The 15,314-nt window shown below is 42.6% G+C and overlaps 1 protein-coding gene across 2 annotated transcripts in view; it reads right to left on the bottom strand.

Moving 5' to 3' along the window:
• Positions 1-15,314, bottom strand: part of TG (thyroglobulin) — a 216,760-nt gene that overhangs the window by 153,229 nt on the left and 48,217 nt on the right. For both annotated transcript variants that reach the window (XM_075063253.1, XM_075063254.1), the window contains exons 20-22: positions 14,566-14,790; positions 4,000-4,149; positions 2,494-2,664 (exon numbers count right to left, since the gene is read on the bottom strand). In XM_075063253.1, the coding sequence (XP_074919354.1) occupies positions 2,494-2,664; positions 4,000-4,149; positions 14,566-14,790 (546 nt within the window). The remainder of the gene's footprint in view (positions 1-2,493; positions 2,665-3,999; positions 4,150-14,565; positions 14,791-15,314) is intronic.

Here is a 15,314-nt window from a genome sequence, read left to right as displayed (position 1 = left end):
CAGCTACTGGCCTCTACTGGATGGAATCAGAACTGCTTAAGCTGTGGTGATCTTATCACTGTCTAGGTGTGTGAGGGTATTTCTACACCACAAAGAAAAACCTGCAGCACCAAGTCTGAGCCCAGGTCAGTTGACTCAGGGTTGCCAGGCTTGGGCTGCAGGGCTGAAAATAGCACCACATTTCAGGAAAGATGTGGACAAATTGGAGGAAGTCCAAAGAACAGCAACAAAAATAATTAAAGGTCCAGAAAACGTGACCTATGAGGGAAGTTTGAAAAAAACTGGGTTTGTTTAGTCTGGAGAAGAGAAGACTGAGAGGGGACCTGATAACAGATTTCAAGTACACAAAAGGTTGTTACAAGGAGGAGGAAGAAAAATTGTTCTTTTTAACCTCTGAGGATAGAACAAGAAGCAATGGGCTGAAATTGCAGTAAGGGAGGTTTAGGTTGGACATTAGGAAAAGCTTTCTAGCTGTCACGGTGGTTAAGCCCTGGAATAAATTTCCTAGGGAGGTTGTGGACTCTCCATCACTGGAAATTTTTAAGAGCAGATTGGACAAACACCCGTCAGGGATGGTCTAGATCAGAGGTGGCCAACCTGCGGCTTTTCAGAAGTTAATATGCGGCTCCTTGTATAGGCACCAACTCCAGAGCTGGAGCTACAGGCGTCAACTTTCCAATGTGCTGGGGGGTGCTCACTGCTCAATCCCTGGCTCTGCCACAGGCCCTGCCCCCACTCCACCCCTTCCTGCCCCCTCCCCTGAGCCTGCCATGCCATGCCCTCGCTCCTTCCACTCCCCCACAGAGCCTCCTGCACACCATGAAACAGCTGATCAGGAGGTGCGGGGAGGAAGAGTGAGGCACTGATCAGCAGAGTTGCCAGTGGGAGGCTCTGGGAGCGGGGTAGGGGAGCTGATGACGTATTACTGTGGTTCTTTGGCAATACACATTGGTAAATTCTGGCTCCTTCTCAGGCTCAGGTTGGCCACCCTGGTCTAGATACTACTTAGTCCTGCAAGGAGTTCAGGGGCCTGGACTACATGACCTCTCGAGGTCCCTTCCAGCCCTATGTTTCTATGAAATTCTCTGTCAATTCCTTCATTGCTGAAAATCTTCACTTCATACATCTTTCATTCAACACACACCAAAAATGTGTTACCAAATTACTGGTAGAAGACAATACCATGCCATCACTTTTTAACTAGTGATCCTCATTAATTGCACCATTGATGGCATAAGAAAGCCTAGAGTTACAGAATTATAGGCTGGACTGATCGCTTTGATTGAGAGGAAAGTACAAGTTTTCTGGCTGAGGAACATGACTGCAAATGACCCCAGACAAGTTTTGGGTTGTGTAATGGATTATTTCCTGTAGTTATTAGCATCTCTTTATATACAGTATGATTAGTGTGTTGAAATGCTGCTTTTCCCTACCCTGTCTCTGAACTTTGAATGGATTGTCTCCTAGCTTTACTTAGTGACACTCTCTTTTATTTCATTTTAGGTTTGAGATTCCTGTTCCACCTGCTCTGGATGCTGTATACAATCTAGTCTGTGGCCATAGTTTAGTATCTTGGCAATAAAGCAACATTTAGAAATAACTTTTAAAATATCACTTAAAAATCTAATTATTAATCATTAAGGGACAGATTAAAATAACCTGACTCATGCTGAAGTCCAGTCCCCTGATTTAGCTGGGATCACTCATGGAATAAGGCACTACACAACATGAGCAAGGATGCCAAAGTCTAATACTAAACAGTGACAATGTGTTCATTTGTCTAACACTACAGAGCAAGTCTTATGAGAGCAACCATGAGCACTGTTTATATCAGGAAATCCTTCGCTCTGCCCTGGTCCTGCAACATTATACTGTAATGACTCCACCAGACAGAGAGCAAGAAATGATCATACAAATAATTTGTCAATTATCCAAGGGTACCTATGAACATACTTCACTCACTTCCCTTTCAAAAATAATGTTTTCTCCAGTCTAGTAAATAAACCCACCGCAAGGAGAATGGCAGGCACGTGGGATGAGGAAGAGACCAGATTTAAACATTTTATTAAAATAAATGTTTGAAATGAAATATACACAGGTTGAGAGGGAAGGTACTGTACATCTGGGGTCAGGCTTGGGTTATAGGGGGTTACAGATATCGTTTGCAAGGATAAAAAAGTACATACATATCTCATAACCGACATAGACCCAGATCGGGGTGCAAGAGTTTTTAAAGTGTCAGTGAATAAGTAGGCTCGGGTTCGCCACCCATTGAATGAATAAGGAGTCCAAGTCAGTATCGGTGGAGCAGATAGGTACATGGGTGGGGTGCATCCCTTGGTTGCTCAGGGAAGGAAGTGGGTTATTTCCCTGGTCAGTTAAGTGAATTCCCATAACCTTTCAGACTCAGCTGTCCTTAGAAACCAGAATTTTGTTAAGGAGAAGTTACTTGCACAGGATCAAAGTGAGTGCAATTATTTTTCTGATACCTACCTAGGCACTGGGAATCTGTCAATGGGTGGTCTGTTTCAGTCCAGTCCAGTGTCATTCCAAGACTATCAGCACAGAAGGATTTCTTAGTGATGGGATCAGACTGGGAAGGTCTATATTGTCCATCTTCACTGCACTGTAAACCCTGCCTATTTCTCTGACAATCTGTGATACCTGTCACATGAAAAGGAAAAGTTGGATCACGATGTATCTTGCATTCAGTGTATGGGCAGGACAAAGGTATTCTAGAAGAGATGGATGCTTTACTGCCTGAACGCGAGGGTCTCATGTCATTTACAGTGAGCATTTCCCAGCTGCCTTTCCACCACTTTAAATTATTTTTATTGTTATTTGCATTGTGGTAGAGCCTAAGAGCTCTAGTCATGGACCATGTACAAACACAGAACAAAAACATAGTCTCTGCTATAGAAAGCTTATGGTGGACCTATGGGTCCCTTAAGATCCTACAGCACAGAAAGTTCTTCAGAGAAGGAAGCACGTTTTCGTGTGTTTGTGCAGTGCTAACTACAAAGGGAAGCTGAAATATCAAGAACAATAATAAGGAGCCACAAGATCTCACCAAACCAATTTGCTTCAGCTATTTTATTTATTCCCCTGTTCTTGGAGAACCAAGTTCTCCCAGATATTCCTAAATTATAAAGAACTTTGCTTTATATTTGAAGATGCTTTTCCCAGTGCTAATTGGAGCTTTTAAGGATTCAGAAGTGATCAAAGGTCTCCTCCACTCCACAAAAGCAACAAATCCATAATGGCAGTCAGGATTCACTCTTCTCCCCATGCCCAGCCCAGCAAATCCTCAGCACTTTTTTAAAAAGACAGCACTCTACCAACAGCAAGCTAGAGGAGAAAGGGGAATAAATCCAAAGGCATAAAATTTATCCCTTTACAAAGGGCCAGCACTAGGCCAATGTGCTGCTGAATCTCACCTCCTACTTCAGAAAATGACTTAAGTGGGATTTAAGCAGTGCATATGCTTTGCTCTGGTCCACTGAGCTAGGAAGAAATTAACCTACAAGAGGGCAGACCCATATATTTAAGAGTATGATAATAATAATAATAATCAAACAATTATTCAAAAATTAGTATAGTCCAATTAGCTAAGAGTATCAAAGAAATCTGAAAACAAACCGAGGGATTTAATTTGTGCATTCTTTTAGGCATCATTGCCTTTATTTTCATAGGTCTATGGGCCAACAGTCGCAATTCAGGTTGATTTTACTAGTATACAAATTACTAAGTATATTGATCTCTGCCTTATGAGCACAAGTTGTGCTTCAGAAGGACATAGTTATCAAGGCAAGGTTTTAGTTAGGTCTTTCCTTTAGTTAGGTGAGCTGAGGCAGGTGAGGTAATATCTTTTATTAGAGTAATTTCTGCTGATGAGAGACAGTAAGCCCAGACCTGAAAAATTGCTCTGTGAAAGCTCAAAAGCTCTCACCAAGTAGATACTGAATGACATTCTTCAACAATGATAATCAGGGCACTTACAATGATCAGCAATGAAAGCTCCAACGGAGATGGTAGTTTTTCCCCTAGGACACCTGATGCAGGAGGAGCTTTCTGTCTGAAATTGATAGAACCCAGAAGGACATGGAATGCATTCGTCATTCTGAAAGTAGCTGCCTGAAGGACAAACAACTACAGAAAAAAAAAACATTATTAGTTCTATGGAATTCAATGGAAACTTTACCATTTCAGACATCCATACACATGTTCAGAAGCAGAACATAGCTTCAGTAGACTTACCGTTGACTTCAATGGGTTTTGGAGCAAGACCTTGATGAGCACATGTGCACCTCAGGAGGGTTTATCAACATTGCCCCACTTAAAATGTTCACCTAAAGCCTCCAGTGACTGGAATCCAGGGAATCTAGACCAGGATCCTAATTCAGGTGCGTGATAAACTCAGGATAGACAGCTGCAGGGAGGGGGTAGAAAACAGTCCCAGAAGGTTAAAGGCCCTCCTCCCTATCAACTGAGGAGGGGTGACTACAGGTCAGTCAAGTTCAGCTGAGAAGAGGGTTACCAGAGATCAATTAGAATCAGCTGGGAGGGAATTACCTGAGGTCAGTTAGGATCAGCTGATTCCAACTAAGGGCTACCTGAGACCTTTTTAAACCCTCCCCTGTTGAGAGAGAGGGAGGGAGAGAAGGAGTCAAGCTGCCAGTAGGTGAGGAGCAGCAAGACGATGAGACTCACCAGGAGGGGAGGCTGCATTCCCTTCCCATAAGGGAGAAAAACCAAGCCCAAAAGACTGGCAGAGAGAAGGAATGGACTGCCCCTGTGCAGCCAAGAAGAACTGTTTTACCCAAGCCCATCTCATCAAGGCTAAAAACAACTGAGACCGGTGAGACTGAGAAGGTGCCTTGCCACCGATGGGTCTAAAAGAAGACCCTCAAACCAGAGCACATCAAACTCTGATGGACCTGACTCCAAGTGGGAATGTTGAGGATCAGATCCATCTGTAATAAGATACAACTGTGGGGGCAGATTGCAAAATGCAACAAAGGCTTTAGACAAAAATAGGAAAATTCACATTAACAGAAACTCTGAAAAACGCAGGGAAAAGCCACCATATGGTAATGCTTTGATGAAAAAATTCTGGTAATGAAATTGTTGGTAGGTGTTTCCAAGCAGGAAAGTAATTGTTGGATTAAAGACAAATAACTTATTGTCTACATGACAACCACAACACAAAGATTTCCTCCCCATAGGTTAACAATACCTTTCTGAGTTCAGCATTTCAGAGCAAACCAAAAGCAAGTTTTCCAGCTGACAATCTGCATGTTAAGCAGATGACTAATTGTCTTCTGGGCAATCATGGAATACCATCTTTCCTTTCAGATCATTCGGACCAGTATCGCCACCACAGATGAGCCTCAGACACATTTACCAGACAGTACGTTAACTTGCTATTTCACAGTTGCTTTCCAGATGTAGATTTCCTTCAAAAACCATCAAATATATATTTTGAGGCAATGATATGGCGCAAAATTTCACTTCCGTTCTTGCCCAGTGTGTTGACAGCAATTTAAACCCTGTACCAAAAGAGTAACTCTAGTAGAACATTGGCCATTACCACTATAGTCCACAGGGTGGATGTGCTGTATTTGCATTTAATCAGCCAACATGCTGCCTTGTGAATTAACTAACTTACTGAAATACCTCAGTGATAAATCAGAATGACAGCCTAATAACAACCATATTCCTTCATTCCTCTTCAGATTTGTCATGTTCCAGTAGGAGAGTCTGGGAAAGTCATAGGACTGGAGGATTCATTTCAATAGGCACCAAAGCAGGCAAACCAGGCACAACACATCAAAAAATCAATTAAGGAAGTACAAAATCCTGGACGAGACAGGACACTCATCTCTCACGTATGTTCAAAACACCAGCCTATTTGTTCCATTTGTCAAAGAGGTTTTCCAATGTATGCAGAAAGGATTATACCAATAAAAAAGAACCTCAAGGGAAGAAACTTTTTTTTTTTTTTTTACTTACAGATGAAATAAAGAATCTACAAGCCACTGGGGAGGCAGAATGCAGAGGATGATGGAGAGATGAGTTAAAGCATTTGAAGTTTTAAAAGGAGAAAACAAACTTTTCAGAACTCTCTCCTCTGTTTCTTGTTGTAAAGCCACAGACTGGAAGTGGCATGTGCCCGATATCATATGTATGTAAACAGGAAGACTAGATTTATGTCTGGTTTATACCCTTACTTAATAGAAGCAAAAAATGAACAGCAAGGAAAAAAGATGAAAGGTTAAAGCAAAAATGGAGCTGTCAAGCCTGGATGTCTTTCTAAAAGATATGCCCGAGTTCAACCACAAATTACGCTCAATGAAGCAATTATGGGTGGAGTTCTATGGCCTGTGTTATTCAGGACAAACTAGATAATCATAATAGTCTCTTTCTAGCTTAAAATCTGTACATGTTAACCAGGCTGGAAATGAGATGAGAGCCTGAACGAAACCCAAGATCTAAACTACAGCTCTGGATTTAATCTTTATACCCCTAAAATGGGAGAAACCAAAACCTTGGATCCAACACTTCCGTATATGAGTTTGAAACTTGGTGCTGTTCTATCTAGATTCAGGCTCTCATGAGCAGGGGGCATTGCATTCTCAACAGCAGGACCCAGACTATAAAGCACCTCACAGCCTGGCTGGATTCAGGTCTACATGCAAGAATCACCTCATTTATAAGATCTTCCCCCAGGAATAGCATTTATTCTGCCCCAGGACCAGCCCACAGTGGAATGATTGCAGGGTGGTAGACAGAAGCACTACAAGACAAGGGCAGAGGGGAAAAAAGGGGAATAGATGGAGTAAAAGAGGGAACTTAGTTCCTTTAGGATATGCTAAATGCTTCCTCTAATTGTTGTTTGGTGCTTAGACCTCATGGCGATAGGCACCTCGGAGATACCCCAAAGTCTGGGGATACCAGTGTTTGCGTAGAGCCTATCACAGAGAAAGATTTGAGCTGCTAATTCAGTTGAGAACCTAGCAGCTTTTTTATTCAAACTGATCTCTCTTTGAAACAATCTTCATACAAATTACAAAGGGGGCGGGATAGTTCAGTGGTTTGAGCATTGGCCTGCTAAACCCAGCGTTGTGAGCTCAATCCTTGAGGGGGAAATTTAGGGATCTGGGGCAAAATCAGTACTTGGTCCTCCTAATGAAGGCAGGGGGCTGGACTAAATGATCTTTCAGGGTCCCTTCCAGTTCTATGAGATAGGATATGTATCTCTCCATACATAAAATTCTAAATGGAAAAGGGAACTAGCACGAATTCATGTCACCACCAAATATAAGAGTGACTAATAAACAGGTGTCATGAAAGGCCTCAGATTGTCCTCCTGAAGTGAAAAGCTTTTCCAAGCTCACAAAGCCACTAGCTGGTTGTATTTAACATTATTTTTTCCACTAACACTTTAGGCAATCATGAGATTTGTGTTGCCACATTCATCAAGGTTCAATTATGAACAACCGATCACCTCAAACTGACATAGAACTATATCGATAAAATACTCTATAGATTAGGATTAGTCAATGTAATGATAATGCAGATAAGAGTAAACTAAGACATGGCAAACATGAACAAAAGAAACATCTATCTTCCAGCCAGGAAAACATGCTCCTATATGCCTCCAATACAAGCAAACCTGAAGTAACAAATTCATGGAATCCAAGGTCAGAAGAGACCATTGTCATTACCCAGTCTGACCTTCTGAATAACTCACCATAGAATTTTCCCAAATTAATCCCTAGACATACCTTTTAGAAAAACATCCAATCTTGATTTTAAAATGGTCATCATGGAGAATGCACCATGACACTTGTTCTAATGGTTATTTACTCACACAATGAAAAATGTACTTATTTCCAGTCTGAATTTGTCAACCTCTAGCCATTGTGTCATGTTAGACCTTTCTCTGCTCGACTGAAGATCCTATGATCAAATATTTGTTCCCCATCTAGATACTTATAGGCTTTAATCAGGTTGCCTCTTAACCTTTTCTTTGTTAAGCTAAATAGATTGAACTCTTTGAGTCTACCATTACAAGGCATGTTTTCTAATTCTTTAATCAATCATTCCAGTGGCTCATTTTCTGAACTCTCTTCAATTTATCAACATCCTTCTTGAATTGTGGGCAGCAGAAGGACAAGTATTCCAGCAGCGGTCACACTAGTGCCAAATATAGAGCCAAAATAATCTCCCTACTCCCACTTGAGATTTCTGTGTTTATGCACTCCCGGAACTCAATAGCTCTTTTGGCTACAGCGTCACACTTGGACTTCATATTCAGCTGTTCACCATCACCCCCAAATCTTCTTCAGAGTCTGCTTTCCAGGATACAGTCCCCTATCCTGTAAGTATGGCCTACATTCTTTGTCCAGATGACAGGAAGGAAAATGTAATGGAGATGAAAGGGAAGATTAATGCACAGTGCATGTCTCAGAAGGAATACACTGAGCACAACAAATTCCTGAGACCACCAGAATGGCTCACTGCCATCAAGAGTTATCCAAACTGCCCTGTAACAAAGGAAAAATGTCATGGAACAAGAAATAAAACAACTAACTAACTAAATAAGCTCAGGGACTGAGAAAATATTTTGTAGCTCAACAACCAACTGGACCAGGAAAGAGAGAAAAGAGAAAGGAAAATGGCTTTTATTCTAATTATATTTAGCATGTAAAGGTAAATCTATTGAAGTTCTGACTGCAGAATCAGTCTCAGATGGAGTTTTTTCCATCTTCACAGCACCTTACAAAAACTCCTAAGTTACTAATATTATTGTCATCCCTATTTAGCTATGGGAAAACTAAGCCAGAGAGGATAAATGACTTGCCATAGGGCACGTATGTGATGCTTAATAGTTAGTAACCACAAACAACATATAATAGCAGAACCAGGTTAAGAACTCAGGAGTTCCTACCCGGTAAATCCTGTGTTTAGAGACGCCTAGACCATGACCTACTGGCTTCACCAAGTAATGCACAGCTGCATTTCTAGATTAAGAACTAGAAAATGAAATCCCTATAAAAGCTGGACCGTGAAGCATTGTGCCACACTCAACAGTTCTTTCAAAAGCCCATTAAAACATTCTTTTACAAAGGCAGTTGGTAGAATCAGCACAGTACAAAACAGGAGCCATCAAAATTAATTGTATTCTTAATGCTGCAGCTAACTCATATTCCTTATCTTCACTTTCTGTAGTATTTATACATGATAGGTATAAAAAGGTCCACTCCATTTAAAAGTCCGCCTGCTCTGTGCACTGCATTCCATTAAATTCAATGGCAAAAATTACCTTAACGCCAAGTTAAGGTTGCTTGGTGTTCTGTCGGTCCCTTGCAGAATGTTGAGCTGAGCAAAACTCAGACTTCTGAAACCCTGGAAATGCACAGTCCAGGCTGTCCAAATATTTTGATTACTTTCCCCCAGAATAAAATTGACACCCATGACTAAAAAATTGTAGCAACTTCCAGTCCAGGTTGGACTTGTGATTAACTTTTCTTTAGTTATATTAACTGAAGGGTGAGTTTACAGCCATCAACTGTAATGAAGTCAGTGATTCATCCTGTCATGAGTACTTCTCAGCTTAACAGTGCATTGCAGAAGGAGGAAACCATTTTGTGGGGGCCTATAACTCAAGAACCTCATCTGACTCAAGTTAAATGAGCCCAAATATGGATCACTAATGCTAGCCCCATGCCTCAATGAGGCACGCCAAATTTCAAAGGACCCTGAGCTACCATTCAGCTTCTAGAGCATTTACAAAAGTCAAACATTAAGGCAAGAATGGATACTCTTCCCATTTTTCTCTATCGGCAGATGTGAACTGTAAAAAGATTACATTTTCCTTCAATATAGTTCTGAAATTCCAATCCCCCAATGTTTTAGAGGGTGCCATGGCCTACCTTGGGTAAAACTCAACAGATTGAGACTATTTTGACTCACATCACATCAACAGTTTGATCTAGCTCTGTGTGAAAAACCAAAAAACAAGACAAAACAACCAAAAAAACCCACCTAGAAATTTTTTTGAAAAATGGTTATTTTTCAGGGCTTATATCTCTGCAATCTGTAGCTCATATGACCCCGCATTTGTCAATAACCCTACCCTGCCCCTTCCTACGGCACAACAAATTTCAAAGGAATCCAACTAATAACATCAATTTTAGAGGCGTTAGAAAGTTCGACCTTTAAACGGAAGTAATGACAGAACCTCTTTAATGGTACTGCCAAGCCACTATTAAAACAACCAGTTCCTTTATTACTACAGTAAAACATCTTAATAACCAGACTGCTGGAGGAATCCAGTTTAGTTCAACAATTATTGAAAGTTGTTAACATATGATGAATGCTCAGGGGGAACTAAACTGGTGCTTTCAAGTCAATTTCCCATCCATGTTTGCACTATTGCTACCTGTGACTACACTACAGGCTTTATTAGCCTGTACATAGGTGTAGAAATGTTCTGCTGATTCTCCCTGCTAAGCAGACCAGGTGGGTTTCATTGGGTCTCATCAGGAACATTTGTAAAAGGGGAAATGTGGGGGCATGTGGGGAGAATCCCTAACAGACAGATTAAGAAGGCACTAGGTCTAAACACTGTCCCTCATTAGAGCTTTTTTCTTAAACTGAAAATAACAGTGAGCTTTTGGACAATACCATTTTACATGATATATCTGCATATCTGAGTGTGTATGAATGGCATGGGATTTCCCTCCAGAAACTGATGTAGCATTGGCTGTCTTCAGTGCATTTTTTACCTTGAGTTAATTGATTGGCAATTAATTTGAAGAAGTTAACATGAGAGCCTAGCGTAAACTAGAGACAGTTGTAGCCTAGAACAAATGATTGGGAAGTGTCCATGCTAGCCTTGAAGGCTTTATCTTCACTAAGATAAAAAGGTATGTTTTTTCACATGTAGTAAGTATCATAACGTACACTTCTAGTGAAGACAAGGCCGTTTGCAGTTTTAACATAAGTTAACAGGTTGAGGTGAACCCTAGGCTTTCCCATAGACTTCGCGTGACCATATGTTACCTGACATGAGTTAGGAATACATGTTTTCTCCTACGGAAGACATACTGGTACAAAAACTGTGGGTTTAACTACTTTGGTTAGGGGTATGATTTTTTTAATCAAAATAGTCACACTAGTATAACCCCTAAGGTAGATGCAGTTATATCAGGATAGCTTATTCCTCTTCCCATACACGAATAGATATAAGAGCACCTTTATACCAGTATAACTGCAGCCACCGTAAGAGGGGTTGTATTGCTTTAACTATCCTGGGGTAATGAAAGCATTACAACTTTATAGAGTAGACTAGACACCAGTGCTTTCAACAAAGAACCTTTCGCCAGCACTAAAATGCATATAACTTTTAAAACAACAAAGAAAAAGAATGTTTTGCCAGCATTCCCACTGACAGCAAGATAGGAGCTTCACTCCTTATCATCTGGCAACACCCTGTTACTTATTTTTTTCGTTTGGATTTTTCTCCTCTTTAAGATATAAAAAGCATCAAAGGGCTGCAGCATCTTCAGAACTCTAAACATAAAAACTCCAGCTTGTGTTTCCAGGCCAGCTACTTAGTTGGCATTGTAAGGCATTTGATTTTGTTTTTTAATAAAGAACATTAAACAGAACAATATGGGACTGAAACTAACTAAAGATGTGGTCAGTATTATCTGGTGTGGGAAAGCCAGGGCATAACTGTTTTTATTCTCTGCTCTCGGACATAACAGTGAACTCCCATCAGGCTGCAGGGAAAGCAGACAAAGGGTGTCTGGGGTTTGACAAAGGATTGTGGCAGAATGGCAGATTTGCTCCTTCTGGGTGAAATTCAATTCTTTGCACCACCCACAGCCCTCAAAACAGAGTTTGGATGGGAGTTAAGCAGTGCATAGGACTGGGCTGGTTCTCTGTACTGGGGTGAATTTCACCCTGTTTATACCAGCAGGGCCGGCTTTAGGAAGTGTGGGGCCCAATTCGAACAGTTTTGAAGGGGCCCCGGCAGGGATGACTAAAAAAAAAACCAAACCAAAATAACAACAAAAAACACCTGTAGAAAAACAAGTGGGGTTTGTATTCACCGGGCCGTGCTCTGAGTCTTTGGCGGCACTTTGGCAGTGGGTCCTTCACTCGCTCCAGGTCTTTGGCGGCACTGAAGGACTCGCCGCAGATCCGCCGCCGAAGTGCCGCTGGAGACCCGAAGCGCCGCCAGGTTAGTAAAAATTAAAAAGGTGCCTCTAGCCAGGGAAGGGATTCTCACTGGGTGGGGGCCCTCTTAGGCGTGGGGCCCGATTCGGGGGAATTGGTGGAATTGGCCTAAAGCCGGCCCTGTATACCAGTCAGATTGTTTGACCATAGTGACATCAAGCAGCTTTCAGTGTTTTTGTTGTCCCTGTAATGTGCTGACCATAGGGGAACTCTCCCAATGAAAACAGGGCCCTGTGTGCTTACTCTGGCAGGTTGTCTTCATATGAATTTATTCATTGTCAGAGGCTTTAAATGGATACGGCTTTCAAAAAATAGCAAGATAATGCTGAAGTTTGCCAGACCAAGAGCATTGTTGCATCAGGAGATTGGCCATTCCCCTCTCCTGCTCCTGCACCAGAGGAAAGCCATTCCTGCTCTTAGGCCAGGTCTACACTGCGACTTTAAATCGGTTTAATGGCCGATATACCGATTTAACGCTGTATCCGTTCACATGACGTCGTCATTAATATCGAGTTAAACGGCTCCTTAAATCGATTTCGGAACTCCTCCCAAACGAGAGGAGTAGCGCTAAATTCGATAGTGATAACTCGGATTAGGGTTCGTGTGGACGGAAATCGACGTTATTGGCCTCCGGGCGGCATCCCAGAGTGCAGCACTGACCGCTCTGGACAGCAATCTGAACTCGGATGCAGCGGGCAGGTAAACAGGAAAAGCCCCACGAACTTTTGAATTACATTTCCTGCTTGCCCAGCGTGGAGCTCTGATCAGCACGGCTGGCAATGCAGTTTGAAATCGAAAAAGAGCTCCAGCATAGACCGTACGGGAGATACTAGGTCTGATCGCTGTATGGGGAGACAAATCTGTTGTATGCAGCTCCGTTACAGAACATGAAATGCCAAAGCGTTTGAATAAAAAACTCCAGGATACACAGCGCTGTGTGACAAGCGTAACGGGAAGCCAGAGACTCAAATGGACGCTCATGAAGGGAGGGAGGGGGTACTGAGGACTCCAGCTATCCCACAGTCCACAGCAGTCTCTGAAAATTATTTGCATTCTTGGCTGAGCTCCCAATGTCTGTAGGTTCAAACACAGTGTCTGGCGTGGTTCAGGGAACAGCTCCTCAGTTTATTTCCCCCCACCACCACGTGAAAAAAAAAAGGGAAAGATTGCTGTGCTATGGCGTTTGCTCAATGCACTCCGCGAAAAAGGCGCCAAAGGGTTGTCTGCTGCCTTCACAAAGGGAGGGGTGAGGCTGTACCCAGCACCACCCGGGGCAGTGTTTTCTGCCCCATCAGGCACTGTGCTCTCAACACGGAAGTGGGAACTATGGGATAGCTGAGGAACAGCTACCCACAGTGCACCGCTCCTGAAATCGATGGTAGCTTTGGACCATGGACGCAAACAATCGATTTCAGGATCCCACTGTGGACGCGCTAAACCGATTTTATTAGATCTGTTTTGTAATATCGGTTTAAGCTAATTCGAAATAATCGTGCAGTGTAGACGTACCCTTACCCTGTAGTTCTGAGGAATTCCTGTCCAGCTGGGAGATGTGGGGTCTAGGGAAGTTGGAGCTCAATGGCCATTGAGAGTGGAGAGGGGTCCAAGTTTCTGGAGGGCTGGAGCATGCAGAAATATTGGGGGAAATTGACAGAAGGAGCAGAGTCACTAAGGGAAGGGAATCTAGGGGTTACATGAGTCAGTGTCCAATGAAGAAGGAGATACAGAAACCTAACAGCAGGGGAATAAGGGGGCAGAGCGGCAATCAGGTTGTGTGTTGGCCGGGGCTGAGAGAACTTCCACCTGCATCTTGGACTTTGCCCACGAATACAAGATCCCAGGACTGCTGGCACCTCTGAGGCTGCTCAGTGAGCTGGATTCTATTCCGGTTCATACATCACCACCAGACGTTTTAGCAGAGATTTTATTAATAGTGGTGGTGCACAAGCCAGAAATAGCCTCCTCTGACTTTCAGACACCAGGCTGAGCTTCCAAAAACATGATCTTATTTACAACTGAGCACATATCAGATGAGATCTGAGGGTCAGACACAGAATCTAATGCTGCCCTTTGCAGAGAATCACTTTTCAGAGTGTAACTGAACTTTAAGGATAGCAAGAATAGCACAAGAGTGGCTCCTGCCTCAGTGAGGGCCTTGCATTCACATTGGTGCTTCACACATCCCACCCATAGGAGAGACTGACACCTGAGAAGTGTGCCAATGAAATTTTCCTGTTAATGTTCCAACTGTAACTTTGCACTGACTCACAGTAACCACAGCAACAAAGGAGGGAAAGTCAAAAGAAAACATACCACATCCTTGGGAATTTGGGATTGCTGTCCCAAGAGATGAACTTCTTCGAAATCCACTCCTGCATCCGAGCTGAACACTGGGAGATAGGTCAAAATCTTCATCTCGGGGGAAACGAATGGACATATCTGCTGGGAACTGTTTGGAGTCCAAGTGTAACACAAAGCCACCACTTTCAATCAGTGTTACAAAGCGTCCAATGAGATTCTCCCCAACAATTGCTTTTTCTAAAGGAAAAAGAATTAGAGCAGCACAGTTATGATACTGGATCTAGCTGGAAAAAAATAATATCAGGCTGATAAGCTTTAAACAAAAGGTACAGATAGATTTGGATTCCCCAGATGCCTCAGGGGACAGCTGACATGTAGACATCTTCCACAATGGAAGATGTGGACACTGTTTTCTCTCTCTTAGAGTCATAGAGTTTAATGCCAGAAGGGACCACCAGATCGTCTAGACTGACCTCCTGTATATCACAGGCCACCTCCACCACCCACCACTTGCAACTAAACCCAACAACCAAAATTAGATCAAAGTATTACAGCCCAGAGGAGATTAAGCTATTATGTGCCAAAGACAGAGAATAGGAGGTACCAAGATGTACCAGTACTCAAGGCTCCTGCAATGTCAGGGAACTGATTAAGTGAGATATACCCAGATAATCCTGGCAAGTGATCCATGCCCACATGCTGCAGAGGAAGATGAAAACCCCCAAGATCCCTGCCAGTCTGACCTGGGGGAACATTCCTTC

This window comes from Chelonoidis abingdonii, chromosome 2 (genome assembly GCF_003597395.2).
Source record: "Chelonoidis abingdonii isolate Lonesome George chromosome 2, CheloAbing_2.0, whole genome shotgun sequence".
NCBI classification, from domain to species: Eukaryota; Metazoa; Chordata; order Testudines; family Testudinidae; genus Chelonoidis; species Chelonoidis abingdonii.
This window is presented reverse-complemented; position numbering and strand designations above follow the sequence as displayed.